General features: G+C 37.9%; 3 protein-coding genes across 3 annotated transcripts; 2 read left to right on the top strand and 1 right to left on the bottom strand.

Annotated features, from left to right (window-relative positions):
• Window positions 1-262: 262 nt before the first annotated feature.
• Window positions 263-2828, top strand: GCK72_022186 (uncharacterized protein; the record flags this gene model as incomplete). Its single annotated transcript, XM_003107026.2, has 11 exons — window positions 263-368; window positions 601-667; window positions 716-860; window positions 909-1027; window positions 1087-1432; window positions 1487-1617; window positions 1893-2016; window positions 2069-2380; window positions 2429-2553; window positions 2603-2670; window positions 2722-2828. 11 exons carry the CDS (start codon window positions 263-265, stop codon window positions 2826-2828), a joined length of 1650 nt encoding a protein of 549 aa, XP_003107074.1.
• A 190-nt stretch (window positions 2829-3018) lies between these two features.
• GCK72_022185 (uncharacterized protein) lies at window positions 3019-4743 on the bottom strand (the record flags this gene model as incomplete). Its single annotated transcript, XM_003106798.2, has 9 exons — window positions 3019-3112; window positions 3180-3363; window positions 3410-3479; window positions 3558-3643; window positions 3690-3738; window positions 4047-4164; window positions 4291-4413; window positions 4460-4528; window positions 4586-4743. The coding sequence occupies 9 exons, from the start codon at window positions 4741-4743 to the stop codon at window positions 3019-3021; spliced, it is 951 nt and encodes a 316-aa protein (XP_003106846.2).
• An 801-nt stretch (window positions 4744-5544) lies between these two features.
• Window positions 5545-14726, top strand: GCK72_022184 (uncharacterized protein; the record flags this gene model as incomplete). Its single annotated transcript, XM_003106906.2, has 25 exons — window positions 5545-5576; window positions 5628-5730; window positions 5908-5992; window positions 7682-7761; window positions 7850-7994; window positions 8198-8323; window positions 8379-8601; window positions 8834-9027; window positions 9267-9385; window positions 9454-9597; window positions 9646-9772; window positions 9818-9903; window positions 9954-10607; window positions 10660-10762; window positions 11154-11320; window positions 11418-11528; window positions 11676-12170; window positions 12218-12385; window positions 12434-12592; window positions 12639-12942; window positions 14112-14236; window positions 14288-14359; window positions 14405-14488; window positions 14539-14649; window positions 14697-14726. The coding sequence occupies 25 exons, from the start codon at window positions 5545-5547 to the stop codon at window positions 14724-14726; spliced, it is 4047 nt and encodes a 1348-aa protein (XP_003106954.2).
• Between the last annotated feature and the right edge of the window lie 18 nt (window positions 14727-14744).

Here is a 14744-nt window from a genome sequence, read left to right as displayed (position 1 = left end):
CTAGAAACGGAAATTTGAAATTTAGAATAGAAAGTGTAGTTTTTGTATTATTTTTCCAGTTTTTCTATAGCATTCATTCTCCTATTGTGGTGAATGTTTCAATGAACACAATTTGTTCAGCTTTCATTTATTTTTCATTTTATTGAAAATTCAATTCCAAATATAATATTGAGCGAACGCTTGTCTCGTCCTTTTTAATAAAAAAAGTTTTATGAATTTATATTGAAAAAAAAATGTTGCAAATCTCAGGAAGCCTTTAAAGATGATGTCCGAGTTGGAAGCAAGCGATTTGTTAGTGGAGTTGGGCCAATCCTTGAAATCACGTGTTTCGGAAGATGCGAAAGAAATTGGAGATGGATTGGATTACTGTGAGTTGAATTTTATCTAAGAAACAAAATATACTCTTAACATTATAATACTATAGGTAAGAATTAAAACAAATATGTCGCTTTGTAGACACTTTTGAGTTTTTCTTATAACAAAAACATGCATACTTTTTCTTTGATGGGTGAATTTTCAAAACTGAAGAGTCTTCCTTAAAATTAAATAGTATTTTTATTTTTACAACCGTTAGTGTTGTCATAAAGATAATTATTCCAGATGACACAATGTCAGAAACAGAATGGAAAAGTGCTAGACTATCATCCAGCCATAGTGACGACATTGGGTATGTTTTTATTTGCAAAACTCTGTAACAAATGTTAAACTTTTCCAGGAGTCTCAATGACGCTCTACGGGTCCAACAATTGGAAGAAGAGCAAGAACGGCTCAATAACTCGCTATTCTCTCTGAGCTCTCATTTCGCTCAAGTGCAGTTCCGGATAAAGCAGATGAATGAAGCAGACCCCCACGACCGAGAGGTATAATTAAACTTGCCTCGGGGGCAAAAAGAATATGAAATGTTCCAGAAACTACTCACGGAGCTCCAGGAGTTTGCGTTCAAAGGCTGCACGGATATGAATGAACTGCAAAGGCTACGGAGTGAGAGTGAAAGTGGGAATGAAGTGTTGGAAAAACAAAATGAGCGGTAAGACATCCGGAAAAACAGAAAAACAGAGGTAGATAACTTCCGAGTGTTATTTTCAGGCAAAAAGAGTTATTGAAACAGCTTCGTGAACAAGTGGAAGACTTGGAAAGGACAGCTTATGAGAATGGAGAAGGTGCACTGCCCAGCACGGATATTCTAAAAAAACAAAAAGCAGTTCTTGACAAACTCCAAGAAAAGATTGAGTTGAACCTGGATATTGACAAAATGAACCAAACAGAAATACAACGTAATGTGGATGACGCATTGAAACAACTTGTGAATCCATTCAAAGAGAAAGGGCAGCTAGTAGATCAATTGCAAACACAAATCACAGATTTGGAGAGATTTGTCAATTTTCTGCAAAAGGAGAACGCCGAAAATTCTAACCAAACTACACCAGTTAGGGTATGCCGATTGATTGAAAATAAGAAGATGACAGTTAATTCTTGTATTTTTTAGAGTATGGGCTCCACTCCACTTTCCGGTGCAAAATCCAAAAACAACTCGTTTCTCAGTGGCATCATCGGTTGCTCAACAGGAAGATTCCAAAAGAATCAGCTGAAAAATACACTAAAAGGGAACCATTATGGGTTAGTTTCAATTTTGACTTGATAAAATTGATTTGCAGATTGAAAGTGATGTATGTATTATACATAACTCATAAATTTCTCATTTCCGTTTATAGTCACTTGCGGAAATCCGAAGTCAGAGATATGATGTATGCCTCAAAAATAGATACCTATATAGAAGTTGAAAAGAGAAATCTCATAAAAGAAACATTTGGGAGAGTTATATCCAAACTTTGATCATACTTGACATAATTATGATTAAAACTGCCCACATCATACATAATTCATGTTTTCAGAGACGAGCGAGCACATGTGCAGCTTGCAGTTGACGCCACTCAACAAGTCCTCGAAAAATACACCCTGTTGTCATTTGACTCCGCTGCTAAAGGCCAATTAGAAGAAGTCCAAGTTGAAAATGACGTTAGTTCCACCGAGTATTCTATCTTGCAACTTATATCAAATTACTATTCAGGAGGTCTTTGAGAGATCCGAAGAGGAAGTGGTAACTGTTGTCCGAAAGCAGCTGTGTCCCGCATTGAAGGCTTTGTTAGAGCACGGAATGCTTTCAGAGACCGTTGTGCACAAAAGGATACCAGGATTGGGGTGTTTTGTAGCCAAAACAACGAACGATGAAAAATCAACTTGTTTGAGTCATATTTGGGATGTGATCATCTATTTTTATGGGATGAAAACTGGTAGGGACACTACGGATGCCCCTGTTAGGAAACTTAGTCAATCGTTCAAACTGGATCATGTGGGTGGGAGAAGTATTACGTCTAAGCAGGTGAGAATTAACAGGACAAAAATTAATTTTACTACGTGAGACTCTTAGATTCTTCTGACTACAATTGAGAATATAATCTCGACTCATGCAAGGTTAAAACGATCAAAAGATGCTCATTGGAAGGCTTTTGTGTCAGCAGCAATGAATGAGAAAAAACTGCCGGCATGGCTGAGGTTTGTTAACTTTTTGTGTGCCAAACTGAATAAAACGTTTCAATTTTAGGATAATCTTCCGAACACGACAAGTTGTGGAAATGTGCTACAACTCTTGGAGTTATGTTGCTAGAACTGGTAAGCGTTTTGAAATTGGTAACATACCCTCTTGAAGTAATTCTTTTTCAGGTTGTGAAGAACTCTATACACTTCTCGAAGACTTACACAAATACAGTATCCACCTGCCGGTAGACTTGGCATTACGACCATTCGAACAAATCAAAGATGCATTCTAGATGTGCAAAATTGATAACAGTCATAATATCAAATTTAAAACGCATATTATACTATTGAAATTAATTGAACATGTCAAACAGGTTTCGGGCCAATTCAACTTTTGCCACTCTTTTTTTGGGAAGAATTATTTATTTTAAGTCTTAATAAATTATGTTAGTTAATAAAAGGTGCAGATGAAAAAAGAGATTGTTATCCAAAAAGATCCGTGAGAACATTTGTGAGATAATTTACTGGTGTTGCCTTTTTGCACTTTGACCAGTCAGCATAATGGATTGGGTTGCTTCTACAAAAAAATTATAGATAGACATAACCAAGAATTTTTTATCCAAGTGATAAAAAATGTAACTCACCCAGTCACATCATCCATGAATCCTGCTTTCTCCAAATCTGTCTCCACCTGGTCTTTGTAGTCGGTATAAAACTTCCTGAGGTCTCTAACTAGCCCAATCATTGGGAATCTAGCCCAGTTGGAGAGAATAAGGTACTCATATTGTTTGTGTTGTTTGTTTATTGGTCCGACTACCACAATTTGGTCTAAATAATTGAAATTTTGATACGGAAAAAGAAAATAAACACTTACAAGGGCATGGGTCGTCTTGCATGTATACATATGTCCTTTCTTTGTGAATAATACCATATCCAAAAGCAACCTGAAATAGCTTGTATAAACTTTAGAAAAATAAGCAATGTTGAATTATCTATGTTTTGTCTGTCCGTGTATGTCTCACCTTCTCTCCAGCATCAACATTTCCTGCTCTGAACTTTTCTTGCAAACTGAAAGCGGAAGAGTTTCCAGATTCGGCTTGAGGCATAACTAAATAATTTTAAATTGAAAAGGGAACATTTGAGATTGAACTTACATTCAGTAGTTGCACAGTATCGATTGTGAACTGACGGGGTGTCTAGAGCCTGAAATTAGCAGTCATTCATGATAATATGAACATTTTCAATTTGTTATAAAATAAAGCTATTAGAATACTAATGAACAAAACACTTAAATAGACACACTATAGTTTCTTCATAAATAAAATTAGTAAATTATCTGTAATTCTTATTTAACACTGGTGACTGTCCAATTGTCAGTCCGGATGTCCACTCTCTATTTAATTAATCAATGTTCTTTCCTCAATGGCAAATAGCTTAAATATTCTTTATTCAATTTTTTGATCCATGATCATTGTGATCTTTCTCTCTCCCTATCTCTCCCTGCCACTCACCCACTGGAACTTGCCATACAATGCTTTGACGTCGACTTTTGGCGCTGGCAATAAACTGGCCAGATAATCCTGAGCGCCCGGTATGTTGCGCAAGATATTTTGGAAGAAGCTTGGTGACCTTCAAAGAAAAAGAGGATGAATCATAGATTTTATGGTTTTTGGCTTTCTAGAGACAGATGATGTAAACTGAAAAAAGTAGGAACTGCGTAAAAATGACGTTTTCTACTAATGAGAAACCACTCACTTGTCTTTGATCAGTGGTGATCCACGTGGTAGGCAGGATCCAGCTCCTGGAAGACTTCCGAGAAGACCGGGCACTACTGGAACACCATCTACCAGGTTCATGGAAGGTAATGGCTCTTTTAGTCTGAACATTTTAATACAGCAAAAACTTGACAATTCAAGATTCTCACTTTTTGGCAAGGTTGTTATCTGGATTCTTTTGGACAGTTTGTAAAAATTTCATGAGGCCCACGGATTGTCTGAAATTGAAATTATTTGAGCATTCTGTAAATAAAGAATTAAAGATATTTTCTTACGTCGCCAAATCCTGGAACGGTCCTCGGTCATGTGTTCCAGCATCGCCTGTGGATAATCCGAAAATTTCAAGAAACTGACAATTCACAGTGGAAAACGATGACAAGAAAATAAGTGATAGAAACGTTGCGTGATACGGAACATTATTATAATGCGGCATTATTATGACGACCGCAGACAATTTGGGGGAAATAGTGTCAGGCGACGGATAACACCCGTCGCATCTCCTTCAAAGGGAGAGATGTCGGAAGAGAGAAAAAGAGAGAAATAGTTGTCAGCATCCAAGCAAAAAAATCCGGATTTTTTCATTATGATTTGATGATTTCCAATTGATCCTGCCTAGCGAAATGTGAGAAATATAGAAGAGTACAGATTTTGGGAAAGGTGGGAATTATGCTTCGCAAAAAAAGAAATAAAGCGTTTTTCAGACATAACCACATCATGCAATCCGACATTTACATATTCTTGGAATCTGTTGTTAAATTTTAAAAAATGCTTTAAATATGTGATAAAAACTGTTCGGATCATCGAAGAAATCCAGTGTGCAATAATTTCTGTTATTTTCATTATTTTTCAATGAAATTTTTATCTTTCCCAAAATTATTATTATTTCAACACCTCGTTTGTTTTGAACTTCCACACTTTGACAAAAAATCAACACTTCCCAATGTTTCTCTCGAAAAATGATGTAACTCAAACGTTTTGTAAGTGTAGCAGTCCTCCGAAAGAAGAGGATTAGCAGAATACAATTACAGGCAATCCCCTCCAACTTACGGAATTCTCTTGAATATTGAGAAGATGGGCGGCATAACTTGTCAGTTTACACGTTATTTGTCAATTGTAATATCAACAAACAACAATTTTTCTATCGAATTGAAAACTCCAAAAACTTCGAGTTCTGAATTTCGAATTTTACAAACTGCTATTCAACGTATTTGTTGAACATTGAAAAGAGCTAGATATGCTCGTCTCTTCGGATTCTGGAGGCAAGAAGTGAGTGGATTTCATGTCATAAGCTGAATGAGCCTATGGAATTATTTTCAGGCGAGAGAATCATGTCATCCCTTCTAATGTTGTGAAGGGGAACGAATGTCAACTGAAAGAAGCACCTCTATGTACACTAATTGTGTCATTCACGGACGATGAGGTTATTTTTTAAATTTAAATAAATTTCATTCGATGGTACACTGACAAAATACAATGACTACACCTAAGCGTAATGTCAGTGTACGCATACAATGACCAAACACACTGACCAATACAGTGTCAATTTTTCGAAACAAACAGTGTTGTATAATACGTTTCTGAAATTTTTCGATTTCAGGCAAAAGATGTCACGTCTGCACATGTATTCACCATGACTACTCCACAACTCTACCCTCAAACAAGAAAAACTGTCTACAAAAGTGGTAATTTTCTTTTCCTTCGTGCCTAACCTTGTTTTTCTGTTATTTTTCTTTTACTTTTCGCGGAAACAAAAACAGTGAGGCCTAAAAGGAAGTAACACATATTTCACCGAAACAGTCCCTTTTCTCCTCTTATTTTCAGTCGTTTTTCCCTCACTCGCAACAACTCTCAACCACTTCCATTTTTATCACCATCTCATTCTATTTGCTTTTGACAACCAATTCGGCACATTCTTCAGAAATATGTTTACTTTTTCACAAAAAAATGTCAAGTGAAAAAGAATTGTTGATAACGGGGAGAAATGGAATGGCATGAATAGAACAAAACACTTCCATATGGTGATTGACACAGAAAGTGAAAAGTTTTGAAAATTCTAGAGCTTTGTAAAAGTTTTGGTACTTACAGACAAAGAATTTTTACTAAAAGTGAAGAATTATGATGTCTGAAGCTTTAAGCTACAGCTACAGACAGCAAATAACACGTCACCTCAACAAAAGTTATTTCCGTTTTGAACTGTTATTCTCATTTCTCGGACAATTGCACACAAATACATTGGAACAACACAATAGAGAGAGAAGTGTACAAGTGTCTTCGAAACAGAGGAAGAAAAACTGGTAGTTCAAAGAAAACTGTGTATGTGACACGAATGGAACAACCGAAAACTGTGCCCCTATTCAAATATGTATCACGCATTTTGCTTTTCGCTTTTTTTGGTATTTCTATATTTCTGCTGCGCAGTCTACCAGAAACGGTGTGTCAAGTAGATTTAGTTTTGAATTATGATGTGTTGACTTTGACGGTTTTCACGCGTTTTCAAACTATTTTGGAGACAATTTTTGGATTTGTTTGTTTCTTACCTCTTCATTAAATAACATAACTTTATAATAATAGACACCAAGAAACAAAAACGTCATGTGTGGTTATCTCAAACACTGACCAGTTGCGATAAACACAACTATTTTTTGACTTGAGCATTTTGCTACATTTCTCACAGTTTGAAGTTCAAGTTGAAGTCTTCTTCACTTCAAGTATTTTATTCCAAAAACCGCTATACTTTTTTATTGCCCACACACACACATTGCCCAATCATCATCAGTTTGTTCACAGTGCAATAGTGTTCGCGCATCTTTTACCAAGTGCTCGGCAAACAGTCATCCAACTTTCGTTTTGGATTTGAATACACAAAGTGCCATCCCATCTTCGTGTTTGTTTGTGTCTGTTTTCTTATTTCCGATCTGTAATGTGAAGTTGGCACGGGCCGAGTATAGTCCACGACCATCTCTGAAAAAGTGAACCAAATATTTTTATATTCTTTTTTTGTATTCTCAAAAGCTTTACATTGTGTTTCTTCTTTCATAAAAAAACATCTTTCGACTTCTCCGACCGAGTAAATAGGTCTCATTTTCTTTAAGCCTCACTTTCTCAAATCGTTCATCTTTTCATTTACTCTCTGTTTCATTTGAGTGCGTTTTCGGATCAAAACCGTCAAAAAACTGCAATCGGAACACAAACAACGTGGGTCAGGCGACCAGAGGATTCCGACTTACTTGAGTAGTACGCAATTATGTTTAGAATGGGGGAAGAGAGGGAAAACGAATAGAAAATAGCAGCCACCTGTCATCTAGGTTACTGACGTTTATTTATTTCTTTGCCCTCTTTGTTTCTAATTGTTTATTGTTCTTCTTTTCTAGGGTCCTCATCACAAATGTCGTTAACATCGACGCCATTTAGTACCGACGATGAGCGTTACAGTGGGTATACCAATTCTGCGGTAAGTTTCTCGTTTTGAATCGGACACAGTTTCGTTTTCTGCTTTTCTCAATTTTCTAAACAGAAAAGTGCAGTTGCATCAATTTCAGATGTCCCCACCACTCCAAAAACAATTAATCCAAGAAGTTTCTCTATCCTATTCCGCTCCATACACCTCCACAGTTAAACCATCAAGACATGATTTACCGCTTGCTTTCTCCCCATATTCACTTGAGTCAGAGTACGAAAAAATTGGTGAGTTGAAAGAAAGAAATCAATTTCAATAACTTAATATTAGAAGTTAAACAATGAGTAATCTTAGGAAACACCCCCGTATGGGAGGTGACCAAATATAGACATACTAAGCAAAGAGGTGGTGAGCCAGTTCATTTTCTTCTTGGAGAGAGACACTCAAACTCATTTTCCAACTCATAAATTTCCAAAATTCTCTCTTGCAGACGATCTACATTCCCACACTTATAGCAACGATTCTCGATTGTCTAAGCATTCAAATTCTACTTCCAAAAAAGTTGACTCCGTCGAGCGACTATTGAATACCGGCCGGAAGGAGACTGAGTTCCCAGGTAAGATATTTGAAGAGTCTAGGTGCAACATTGTTTTTATATTTTTCATTTCCAGCTCAATCTGAGCAAGTCCCTTATTTCTCTGCCCAATCAGCTATCAAAGCTGGTAGAGTCACTTCTGCTCATACTCCGAGAGGAACTCCAAGAGACACTCCTAGAGATACTCCTGTATCTTTTGACCAAATTTCTACCGGACGCTTGGATAGCCCAGGCTCCCAAAATTTGATAGTTTCAGAGAGCACTACTTTTGAGGAACTGACCACGATTACTACTTCCAAGTAAGTTTTTTGTGGCATTTTTTTGGTGAAACTGTCATTTTCCCCTACTAACAAAAAAAAACATACGTTCCAAACCAAAATAGACGTAAATGAAAACAGAGATTAAATCTCGACTATGTTTTGTTTTTTGGCCTAGATTCAGATCGAGTCATTCGGTTGCCGCATATTGTGTTCTACTTTTGAAATTTTCGACAACTTTTCTATTTTTCAGTTTACTCCCGTTTTTTTTCAGTAACCGCACTACACGAAAGAAGGAAATCAAGACAGAAATGCCGACAGTCAACGCCTTAACCAAACAGTTTGAGATTTCGTCTCATCAAGAAAGAGTGGTTCCTTTGAGACCAAGAAAAAATTCGAATACTGCAGTTTCGGTTAATGGGAACGCCAAATCCAGATCTAGAGTCGTGGTTATTGATAAGTCTGAAAGTGAGTTCATCATTTTTGTCAAAAGCTCGACAATTGTTTTTTTTTGCATGAATGCAACGAAAAAATTTTGACACAAATGAGAATTGTCTGAAAGAAACTGGGAGCTGTTTTGCCAGGTTATAACCAATTTAGAATTATGATGTTTCCGTGAAAATTCTCCAATATGCATACGAAGATATGCTAATCACCCAAACTATAAAACAATGCTCATTTTCTCCCTACTTCATTTCAATATTCAGGAAACTCAAAGTATGCCTCAAACCGACCAGCTGTTGTTTACTCCCCTGGCGGCATATTAACGACCACAATTGTTGACATTGAACCGGCACGCTTTGGACGACGAACCGAAGAATATAAAGTTTGTTTTAAAATTTTTAGTCAAGATTGCTATCTATCGTTTTGAGTTCATAACTTTTTATGATTCAGATAGAGGAACAATACATTGTCAAAAGATATGATAATGACTCGCCGAACAACTATCAAGGACAAGGTCAAGGGTTCCAAAAACAACAAACCACAGAGTACAGAGCTTATCAAACCAACCAAAAACAAGACAACTATAATGATAGGGTAAAAAGTTCGCACAGCACTTTGTACTTTGACCTTTTATTTTTTCAGACTCGTGAGAAATTTCATAGAAGTTACAGTGCTGCTGAAAACCGACAGAATCTCGAATCTCCGGTAGATACATCTCCCATTGATGTAGTCAAAAATGTGATTGATCGCTGGGAAACCAAGATTGGAGGTTGATTAATCGAAAACAACAATACATTTTAAATATTAAATTTAGGTACTACAACTCGTACCAATGAGCAGCAACTCCGTTCAGTATCACGTGTGGATATGAATGATAATGTCTCCAGAAACACTCAAGAGGTAAAAACTATTCAACATAAACCAAACAAACCCAAACTTTCAAAATTTAGAAAATAATATTCCGCCAAAGAAGCGAGTCTCAACCTGTTGAACGAGTCATCCCAATTTCTCCACTTCCACCTCCAACCGAGCCAATCCGACAAACTCAAGGAGTAGTACAAACCTATGAAGAGTTCAAAACAGTTGTCGTCAAACAATCCGTTGACCCAGAACCTGTCGCACCACTCGCTTACACCCCAGAAGTAATTACCTCTCCAATTGAAACAGTTGTCTCTCCACCACCAATCCCCACACCATCTCCAACTCTTGATATTGCCGAAGAGGAAATTGTGAGAACTGACGAAACCGTGACAACTCAGCATACAATCACTGAACATTCCATTCTGACTAAAGAGACCAAACAGGAGGAGGAAAAGAAATACGTCACTGATAGCAAAAAAGTTGCGGTGGAAATTGCGGAGACAAAGGTTGTGACAGAGGCGGAGGAAAAGGGGAAACAGAAACCGTTGACACCAACGCCAACTCCTGTGCCACAGTATTCGGAATCGAAGGAGGAGGAGAAGATTGAAACTGTAGAGAAAACTGAAACGAAGAAAGATGAAGAGTATCTTCACCACTTTTTGGATAGAGACTATCGAATCAAGACATATGAAGAGTGGTCTACCACGAGACGACTCAGAGATAGATCTCAGCCACCAGAGAGAGTGAGATACAAAAGTTTCGAGATTATGGATTGTTCATTTGTTTTTTTTTCAGCCACCAACTTCTTATTCATCATATTCGGATCGTTCCAAGTCTATTGATAGAACTTATGAGAGACGTGTTTTGGGAAGCGGAATGTCTAGAACATACTCAGAAGGTAAACTAGAAAGAACTCATCAACAAGAAAAACTGAACAGAACACCTAATGCTCTCTTAAGTCATTTCTACCCTCTCAATTTCGATAATTTCCGCATAATCTTTAGTTGGCATTCTCAAATGCGTTGACTAGGCATTCTGGTACACTGATAAGCATTCCAAGGCAAACCAAAAAAAGAGAGAAAAAAGAAAAAAGAGCAAAAACGCCAGTGCCAACACTGATTACAGTTGGCATTATAATGAAGGCAGAGGTGGAGTCAAAATGTGCATATAAAACGACTCCTAATCAGTGTCACTCTCCCATTTTTTGTCATTATTCTACTTCTGAAAAAGCCGAAAAAAGCAGAAAATGTCAACCTACGGTTACACCCATATTACTTCTACTTCTCAAGGTCGTGGGCTTGCTAGTGGAGCAGCTTACACATCCGGATTTGGTGGATTGGTCAGTGGAATGTCATCAGCTGGAGCAATTTGCACCACTCAAATTCGTGATGCTCGTGAGCGTGAGAAGAGAGAAATCGGACTCTTGAACGATCGTCTTGCCGATTATATTGAGAAGGTTAGTGGATGTTATTTTAATAGTTTTTAAACCTCATTTATTGAAGTAGTGAATAGAAACTGTTAAAATGTAATGATATATATGTTTTTTTTTCTAGGTCCGATTCCTTGAAGCTCAAAACCAATGCCTCAGCCACGACATCGACATTCTCCGCCGTGGATTCAGTGGAGGTGGTCATGTGTCTGGACTCTACGACACTGAAATTGCCGTGAGTTTCTTTATTGTTGTATATTCAAGAGTGAATCAACAAACCAATTCTTGATTCACCTGCCATTTTGAGAAAAGATGATAAAACACCAAAAAAATGGCAACACTGTTGATGATGATAAAAAAAAACTTTTTTTTTCCTTTTCAGCAAGCCAAGCGAATTCTCGAGCAAATAATTGCCGGCCGTACCGTTTTTGACAGAGACATCACTGCTCTTTCTGCTGATATTGATGGGTTCCGCAAGAAGTGGATTGACGCCGTCAACGCAGTCAAGGCTCACCGTGAGGACCACGACGTCGACCTCGACAGACTCTCCAAGATTGAGGCTGAAATCTCTCTCTACAAGAGAAAGATCCGTATTGTTGAGGAGGATGTCATCAGAATCCGCAGAGAAAACGACGGTATCTACAATGAAATTGCCAGAATCAAGCAGCTGACTCACAACGAAATCGCTTTGAAGAACGAGCGCAGTTTGAATGTCCAAGACCTTCTCCAACGCATCAAGCTCTGCCAAACTGAAAACAGCACCAAGATCGAGCAAGAACTTGTCTTCATCCGCCGTGACACCACCGCCGAGAATCGTGACTACTTCAGACATGAACTCCAGGCAGCTATCCGTGACATCCGTGCCGATTATGAAGCTGTAAGAGATATCCGAAATATTAGATAACATTATTTCTATTATTTCAGATCAGCATCCGCAACCGCAACGACATCGAAGTCTGGTACCGCGAGCAAATCAGAAAGATCCAGAGCGAGTCCACCCGTGTCAACCCAGACCTTTACAAGGAGGAGTTGGTGTCTATCCGCTCAACGGTGACAAGTGTGAAGAGCAGACTCGCTGAAGTTGAAGGAAGAGTGAGCAAAATTCCGAAACATGCAGATTATATTTTGTTATAATTTCAGAACTTCTTCCTTGAAAAACTCATTGAAGACCTTAGAAACAACGAGGAATCCAAGATGTTCGAGATCAGTCTGGCTGAAAAAGACGCCCAGATTGCCAGACTTCGTGAGCAATGCACAGAGCTCAGCATCCAAATGGAGAGACTCTGCGACAACGAAATTGTAAGTTTCTTTTATCAATGTTTCGTATTATAATTTCAACTTCCAGTCCCTCCGTGCCGAAATCGAGAGATACCGCGTTCTCCTGAATGGTGCCAATGTGACCACCTATGTGTCCAACACCCACCCCGCCACCTCCCAAATCCATGTCGGAGGAAACGTTGGAAGCACCCGAGTGATCTCCCAAACCACCCGAACCCACAGCAGTAGCAATACCAGCTACACCGGAGTTCCCACTTCTAGAAGTGGCGCTGGTTACACTGTTGGAGGAAACATTGGAGGAATCTCTGTTGGTGGAACAATCGGAACCCATGGAGCATCTGGACATGTATCCGGAGGTGCCGCAGGAAGCGGTACGTACCAGAGCTACTCTTACTTATCCTCAACTCATTAAGAAAGGATAAACTGTCCATATTATTAATGTATCAAAGATTTCTCCTTTCATGTTTCTTGCTTCTTCCATTTTTCTCCCCTTCCCTTTCGTTTTCATCACTATCTTTCCCTTTTTACAAAACGTTTCACACACATTGTTGCCTTCTCTTCCCCCAATATCCCTGTGTCTTACTTTCATTCTTGAGCAGATCTTGATTAGTTAGCAGAAATGACCACCCTGTATGTCCTCCCCCATTACGTCTGCTAGTCAAAACAAGTGTTGTTTCATGCAATACCACATTAGCCGGTTCCACGGTTTTTTCGACACCAAATAACCGGAAACGGTGATATAGCGGATGTATACCCCTTCGTTTTTATATTAAAGTTTACTTCACATTTAGTCGTCATGATGCTTTGTCACTGTATTATCCACTCGTTTGATTGTAAATCTCTCTTCTCTCTTCTTTTCTTTTCAAGTAAATAAATACGCTGCTAATCAAGATCCGCACATTACAACGAAAGGGTGTGACAAGTTAATCTGAGAACCATGGGTTCAAAAACTGTTTAAAAAAGGTCAAGTTATTTAACAAATCCTTCCTAAAAATTGATTAAATTGCGAAAATGTTATTCAACAAAATTTGGAGTGTAGTATTTAAGGAATTACGAACTAGGTTGTAATTTTTTTGGTTATAGATTTACTTTTTTAATAGCAGGTACTAGTAAATTTCTGACAAAAAAAGTGTGAAATTATTATGCAGGTACAAATTTTTTGAACTTTTTAGAGATGGAAAACACACTATGTTAAACAACTGAATTTTCGGGTAAATGTCTCTATTTTTCTGGATAGTTTTTTTTTAAAGATAACAGTGACTCATTTTTCTACTTCGCCTTGGTTGTCAACGTTAATTCGTTTAATTTTGCTGTGACATTCCAATCTCACATGCACATACAAGAGTCAAAAAATTCTCTTTCAATTATAATCCTATGCTGATCCGCTTTGAGAAAGAAATTTGAGTGAGACGTTCATCTAAATTTGAATACTGTTTTCAACTTCACCCTCGGTGTGTCTACATTCTTGTAATTTCCCAAATTCCTACCCGATGGTTACAAGTTACAAGAAAATATTTTCAGTTTCAACGTTTTTTTGCAGAAACCAGATCATCAGTAGCGTCTCTCATCTCCGAAAAACGTCCAGACAGAGTGCACGATGAAAAAGGAGTCGACGCGTCTGGAAGAAACTTCCACAGCTGGTACTTGGGAACTATTTCTATCAACGTAAAACTTAATTTTTTTGCATAAGTTTTCTTGCATAACATATTATTTCAGCAAGTAACTCCAAGTTACATCGAGTTGAAGAACATTTGCAAGATCAGACGCGTTGATGTAGGCGGTTTCAGAGTGAGTTGGAGTATTTTTCTCTATGAGACTAACTTTTCAATTTAGGTTGAGCAATCTGTCAACGGCCACTTACTCGGAAGTGCACAAATCAACGTTCCTCTTATTCTTGATCCACAAGAAGTCGTGAGGGTAAGAACTTCAGCTTTCCTGAGAAATCTTTACAAGCAATTTGATTTCAGTTCAACCACAGACACGGAAAATATCTTGGTCAATTCTTCATGGACGTTGATGCATTTGACAACTCTGTCAATGCCAGAACTTCAATGTTCAATTATTCAGAGCCTGATGAGGTATTTCGTATTTTCCAATTTTTGTGTGACTGATATCTTGTTTTCAGGAGCGTGCCTGGTTTGTGTACCTCGACTAGAAATGATGACGGACAGCT

This window comes from Caenorhabditis remanei, chromosome X (genome assembly GCF_010183535.1).
Source record: "Caenorhabditis remanei strain PX506 chromosome X, whole genome shotgun sequence".
Classification (NCBI taxonomy): domain Eukaryota; kingdom Metazoa; phylum Nematoda; class Chromadorea; order Rhabditida; family Rhabditidae; genus Caenorhabditis; species Caenorhabditis remanei.
The sequence above is the reverse complement of the archived record's forward strand: the minus strand, read 5'-3'. Positions and strand labels throughout refer to the sequence as shown.